Genomic DNA, 7,005 nt, shown 5'->3' on the forward strand with positions numbered 1-7,005 from the left:
TGTGTGCACAGACATTTACTTCAGAAAAGTCATAATTTGAAGCCAAACGAGATGACCTTGCCTAGGCATTATCTCAAAACAAAGCTTTAATGCTCTCCCTTACATTCTGTCTGAAGTCCTCTTTAATTACAAGGATACACCTTCAGAGTTCCATGTTTGGGAACTGCATAGAAGAAGCTCCCAAAGTTGGTCAAGTTTGTAATATCTCAGCAAGTTTTCATATAAATATATATCACTTTCTGATCACCAAGATTCCCTGTGGGTGACGTAAGAGCATATGGTGTTTAAATATTATCATTCACGACATTTTGATCAATTGAATTTTGTGATGGTAATATAAGATTATGTGGCTGATGAATAATGATATTTATCTATATTATTTCCAATAAAAACAATGTGTAGAAAGATGTGATAATGGATTACAATAGCAATATGAAGTCAGCTCCATGCAAAGAAATCAGATTTTGTTTTAAGATCTTTATCACAATCATCAATGCTATCCTCCATACATGCATTATGTTAAAAACCCAGATCATCACAATCAAAAGACAATTCATCTCATGTAGGATTCTTGTCATATCTCTCACCCAGTCTCTTTGTTGAACCCTGTGTAGAAATAATTCTATCTCCCATATTAACCATCCCATGAGGCCCCACTCGTGTGCAATACCATCTAAGTGTATCGCTGCATACTTGATAGTTTACTCTTCCGACATGGGATTGAGCTGAAAATATCCACCTTTTGTATCCATGCTCTACCAATGCTCTTCTTGGACCCATTATAATGAAAAAGTATAAGCTTTCCTACCTTCTTTTGTAGGTTGTCATTTTGTGCTCTACCAAAAGTGCGAGGGTGATGCTTCATTCTGACATCTATGTAGTCCCTAAAAGTTATGGCTTCCTAAAACTATGGGTCTCCATTCTTCCAATCTTGTCAAAAGTAGTTGTGCAACTTAGTGATGTCTGGCTCATTATTTGCCTGGTCAGGTTTCCTTGTGGGAGAAGTGGGTATCAGTGGCCTAGAGCTATTAGCTCTAGTTTTCTGATTAGTGTGTTACCCACATACTATTCTCCCCATAAGCATAGTTGCGTTCATTACTGTTATCATTTTGATGCCCCGCCAGGATTCAAATTTTAAATGTTTACCCACCAACGGCTAGTGTGCAGAGTTAGTATTATTTTAATACCCGATCAAACCTTATAATACGTTCTGCGGCCCGCAAGCCTTCCATCGTAGATCTAAGGCAAATCAACAGTTGGCGCTATCTTGCCATGAGAAATTGCACGGTGAATATGTTAGCGACATAGCGCCCTTCTGCCGCGTGTCCGGTGGGTCCCCTTTTTCTCGATTGTTTCTCCGATGCCGAGTTTTGCCAGTTTCACGGTGGGCGCTATGGTGCTATCAAAAAATTCGAGCTTCTCGCCGTTAGCGACATAGCGCTCTTTTGCCGCGTGTCCGGTGAGTCCCAGGTGTGCCCTGTCAGATATCAGCGAGGATTCATCAGACAGTTGGCACGTGGCTGGTTCTTATTGGCTATGCACTGAGGAGTCTGGACAAGGGTGCTTGCCGTTAGATCAGTTCAGATCAACGATGGGCGCTATCTCGCCATGAGAAATTACACGGTGGATACCATAGCGACATAGCGCCTCGGTGACACGTGGCATGTGGGTCCATTTTCGTCTTGTGGGCTGCTGGATAAAACAGGTGGCTCTTCTTCCATGGCAGCTGTCAGACAGGTCAGAGTACGTAGGCGGATCTGATTGGCCCATCCAATTAACCAGGTATGCAATCTTGCAAAGAGTTTGAGCACCGTAGATCTAAGGCAAATCTACGGCAGGCGCTATCTTGCTATGGAGAACTGCGAGAATTTTAACCATAGTGACATAACACCCTTTTGCCACGTGGATCAAGGGGCCAGGTCTCGCCAAGGTGTATGTGCCAAGGATTGCCAGGTGTCATTTGAAGTGTGGTGCAGTTGTCGAGATGGCGCCAGGCATGATGGGCCCAGATAAGAACAAGCACAGTATTATGACGAGTCTTCACGATCGTCAGATTTCAGGAAGATCGATGGTTAGCGCTATCTCGCCATTAAAAGTTGCACACTGTATACCATAGCGACATAGCGCCTTGATGACACGTGTCTTGCTGGCTCGGCCCAGGTTGACAGTTAACGGCTGACAGTTAATGTTGCGGTCAGGTTTGGAGACATCACAGTTAACGTTAACAGTTTAAAGGGTGGCACGGTTAGTTGAATAGAAGTTCACCACTGGGTGCTATGGCGCTATCACGAATTCCGAGTATTTCGCCCATAGCGACATAGCGCCCAGTCAATAAAAGGAAGGTGGTCAACTGCAGAAAGACTTCCCAGCTGGCAAAACGAAAGAAGGTGATTGGCCCGCGTGGCCCAGTTGGCTCGTGGGACCTTGTTGACTTTTCGACCTGCTGATTCATGAACCAGAAACAGAAGAAGTCGAGTTTGCCGCGAAATTTGATCTTGTGATCAATGCTCAGCTACTCTAGAATGAGTTATAAACGCAAAAGGGACATTCTATCATCATGGCGAATCCATCTACCTGATCAGAAGTTATTCATCGGCGCCGTTCTGTCTTCTCAAGGCTCTTTCAGTGAGATATCAGATTGTGTTGTACCAAAGACCCATGCCTCGATCAGATTTTCAGTGGACGAGGCTTAATGACAGTTGTTGAGCAGTAATTGCAGAGCAAAAAATCTCAGTTATGCCGGAGCTATAAAGGCAAATTTTGAAAATTTTGTCCAGGTTGACCTTTCTCTGACTTTTCTTTGCTGTTGCTCTGCAATTCCAGTGTAAATTCCCCTGTGCCTCTGAACTGTATGATTCTCCACTTATCTCCTTCAGCCATTGGTATGAAAGTGCAAGAACTCTTTGCCTTTGCCATTATTTTGTGAAAATTTGTAATCTGCATGACTGTATCTCTGCTGGCCTGTGAATGATATATAAGTGAACCTCTTTCTTTGTGTCATTCATCTTGGTTTTCTGATCTGCATGTGGTTATTAGATCAAAGCAAGTTTGGATGTGTATATCCTTAGTTTCATTCTGGTTCAGTAGTGCATGTATGGGCAGGGATTGGTCTGAACACTCTATTTTGGTGCATCACCTCTTTAGATTAGACTAGGTAGATTTGTTTTCATGCTCTCCTTCTCCCTTTTCCTCTCCAAGAGTAGTTAGGTGCACCCTGATAGTAAGAGGAAGCCGGCCTTCTCCAGAGACTCAACCTCACAGTTCAAGTCCCACAGCTTGGAGGTTGTTTCCATGATTCACTAGGTTGTCCTCGTGCATAGGCCTTGGACAAGGGTGCAAACCTAAGTGACAACAATTACCTTCATTGTTATTACCTTTTGCATTAGCATTTTGCCCCATCTGTTGAGCCATCATGTGAGTCAACACATTCATCCACTCACCCAATTGTATTGACCCCTAGATAGTACCTCCAACACATTCCAAAATTCTTTGTCAAGTCCATGTCTAGGATCCCTGTTTCCCATGGTACATGTTTCTCCTTTAGCCTCCTCTGAATGAGTCTCAATGTGCTGATTTGATATATCAGATGGCCACTATTGCAATTGTTCAACCTCTCTTTCCCTTACCTCTTCACTTTCTCTCATAGAAAATGCTCAAATTTGACATAGAACTATGTCCACTGCCATGCAAGGTTCCAAAATGGCATGCAACATCTGCTTACTACTCAAAGTCTGACATGTGCTGATAAACTCAACAAGCTGGCAGGAAAACCCATTGAAATAACCACCTCCTTTTTCCCTTTTTTTTTGAAATAAGTGAAACAAGATATAATTAATGTTGAATGTCGGCTTTAGACTACTTGCATGTACATTAAATCCAATTGGCAATTGTGTTTGGGTTTCACCAGATGTGAGCACTAAACAATATTAAGATAATGGAGAGATAAGAGAAGAAAGAAATACAATAACTCAAAGATTTAATGTTGTTCACCCCATGGTTCAAAATCTCGTTCTCTGCCACTTATTGACAAGGCAAAAAAAATGTTCTTGACAAATATCGGAAATAAATGGGCAACTTCTCAAGAAAATATTGGGAATTTTAAAAATCACTTAAATTTAATTAGAAATGCATTTTTTTTCAAAATTCAATAAAAATAATGAGTCAGTAAATGAGTAAACAAACCAAACATGCTGATCTAGATATATATAAATGCAATATGTAACAAAATTGCATCCTTATGTGGAATGTCATCATTGGCAGCCCTATCCAAAGACTTTGAACTCTAAAGCAAGCTAGAAATAGAAAATTGTCTTTGTAGAAAGATAAGAAAATACAAATGTCAGGTAAAATATGAAACTAATCTACATCTTCCTCTTCCCCTTTTCACTAAAAGAAAATGAATTTAGAAAACTTACTTGTGAATCTGAATTTGCTTGAAAAATCTGCTTCTAATCCACTTCAAATCCACTTGCGATCGATCTACAACACTGTTAAAAACTATTTCTCTCTGCCAAAATCCTCCTCTCCTCTAGATACTCTAAATTACAAAATAAATAATGAATGGGCAAGTTTTTAGGTGTCCCAGTTTTACTAGTGCTGCCCAAGAGTAGTAAAGTTTGAGAAGTTCGCGATTTATTGCATAGAAGTGGCCAACTTATCAGCAAGAGAAAACCTTAAGTTTTCTCATTTTGTAAAAGTTCTTATGAGAATTAAAGATATCTGCTACCTCTTGAAGAGATTTTTATCTATAAAATAAAATGAATAAAGAAATTATTAAATAATTTTAATTTAATTAACTATAACAATTAATATACTACAATATATATATATGAATGAATATAGCAATATTATAAATATAAAATGATTAAATAAATAATAATAATTAAAATATCAATAATTAAATGATATATTCTAATATCTTAATAAATGATACGATATAAATATCAGCTTATGAATTTTGACTTAAGGAGTACTACCTATTGCGCAGTGTTAAAGGAATATATGAAATATTTAACAGTCAATTGCAAGACAAGGCACATGCCTTTATGAGAGACGACTCCTAAACTCATTGCAGAGGAATGCATCAATTGATTAAGTGTGACATATTTGAAGATAAAATTAGCGGAGAAGGAAAATTAGATAGGCATTTAATAGGAAGGATTAAAGAGGAATCATCTCAAAACGCATTATAGAGTAGCAAATGGCAATCCATTACAACGTTGAGAGAGAGATTATAGTGTACCGACTATTTGTTATCAACAGTGATTTATACAGACTACAGAAGGGTAGAGGAAGACTAAATTTATATTGCGTCTCATCCAAGTTGCTTAACGTCACATGATTACAACTCTGAAATGCCTCATATATCCAGGATTCTATGAATTTGAGACTTTACAATATATTTATATCTACTTCGATCGAACAATACTTCAGAAAGCTATATATCCCCTGAAAATCACAATGTGTCATAGTATATCAAGATATTTGATTGGGATAAGTATTAAATCTCCAAGTCATACGTTAATATTGAGGAGAATGCTAAGGTGCAATATCTAAAGACAAATATGGAATTGTTGGAAACCCAAATTGGAGTTTGCAGATCACATGTCCTCGTCTTTTAATTTATATGAAAATACATCATAAATGTCTAGTATACTATAGCAAGGAGTGTGAGATGTTTGATTTTTTTGAGGAGATTTTAAGAGGTGCTATAACACAAATATGTGATGTTTGTTTAGTGACATCAGTCGTGCTAGCAAAATCTCTTGCGAGGTTTCTAGTATTCTTCAAAAGTTAGAGTCAATCCACAATGTTTTTAACTTTTTATAAACTTGAATAAACTATTACATATTGTTTTATTATCATTTCCATGACCGGATCATACAATCTAAATAGGTGTAAGTAACTATGTGTTGAAATATGTTGACATTAAAATTGATAGGCAAGCCTCCTTCCTTTCTTTCCTTTTTTTTTAAGTTCTTTTTTTTGGATAAACTACCAGTTTTCAATTTTTGGCAAGATTATAAATTTGTATGTTTTGTGATGCGAACTCTGAATTTTATTTTTTCTGCTCACCGATTCTATTTTGAAGCTATGTTATAAAATTTTGGCGTCATGCCTTATTTTATGCAGGAAGGGTGGTTCGACGACAGGCCTCACTCCTTCCTTGTCTACAGTCCTTGCAGAACTGCAGTTGTATATGCTCTAGCAAATGAATAGTTGAAACAAAGTTGAAGGGTTTTCCTTTTCTCACCATGCACCTCTCAATAGAGCAGGTGAATGCAACGTGTATATTACTCCTGAAAAGCATCTGGTTTATGGATATGAAGAAGTTATAAGATGGAATCTTCGGTCTGCATGTACATGCTTTCGAGAAATCCCACTAAATGATAGACATGATTAATTCTGTTGGGACTTAAATCTGGTCCTATGTTTCAGACCAGTTGTATATTCTTCATTGATGCCATCTAGCCATAAGAAATTGTGTAACTCTTGAATTTCTTGTACCCAGAGTTACATCTTCTAGTTTTGACACTATAGATGAGGAATGTAGTCACACTAGTGGTTTATGCATTTTAATAGAAATTACCACATGTTTCATTTCGGTAGAGTTAAGATGGTATGGTTCAGGCCTTAAGAGAGATGCAGACGACAGGTGGCTTATCTAATTCTACTATTTTCTTCTGCGAGGCATAAACTCAATAGTACAGTTTCATCTAAGTTCAATGTTTGGCGCTATAAGTGGTTATATTTCTATTTATGTTTACAATCATGGGCATCATTTTGTGTTCTTGTTGTATTTTACTTTTGAAGGTTTTCCCTCTTGAAAATGAATTTTGTAAACAAGAGAAACAATCTCTATTGTATTTATCAGCTTAAAGCAATAAAATCTTGTCCCTGAGATCTTTAGAATGGTATTCCTAGGTCCAGAGCATCTTTGATATGTAACGTAGTAGAACGACTCTCTCAAATGAAATTGGCTTCTTGTCGATAAAGCTTATATAT

General features: G+C 37.8%; 1 protein-coding gene across 1 annotated transcript in view; it reads left to right on the plus strand.

Annotated features, from left to right (window-relative positions):
• The window catches only part of LOC149539820 (1,4-alpha-glucan-branching enzyme 2-2, chloroplastic/amyloplastic-like), a 229,060-nt gene extending 222,291 nt beyond the window's left edge, over window positions 1-6,769 (plus strand). The window contains exon 23 of the mRNA XM_089801015.1: window positions 6,133-6,769. Within this exon, the coding sequence (XP_089657141.1) occupies window positions 6,133-6,219 (87 nt within the window). The 3' untranslated portion in view covers window positions 6,220-6,769. The remainder of the gene's footprint in view (window positions 1-6,132) is intronic.
• Window positions 6,770-7,005: the final 236 nt, after the last annotated feature.

The sequence above is a fragment of the Cupressus sempervirens genome, chromosome 9 (assembly GCF_028749045.1).
Source record: "Cupressus sempervirens isolate cs-2001-9-10 chromosome 9, ASM2874904v1, whole genome shotgun sequence".
NCBI lineage: Eukaryota > Viridiplantae > Streptophyta > Pinopsida > Cupressales > Cupressaceae > Cupressus > Cupressus sempervirens.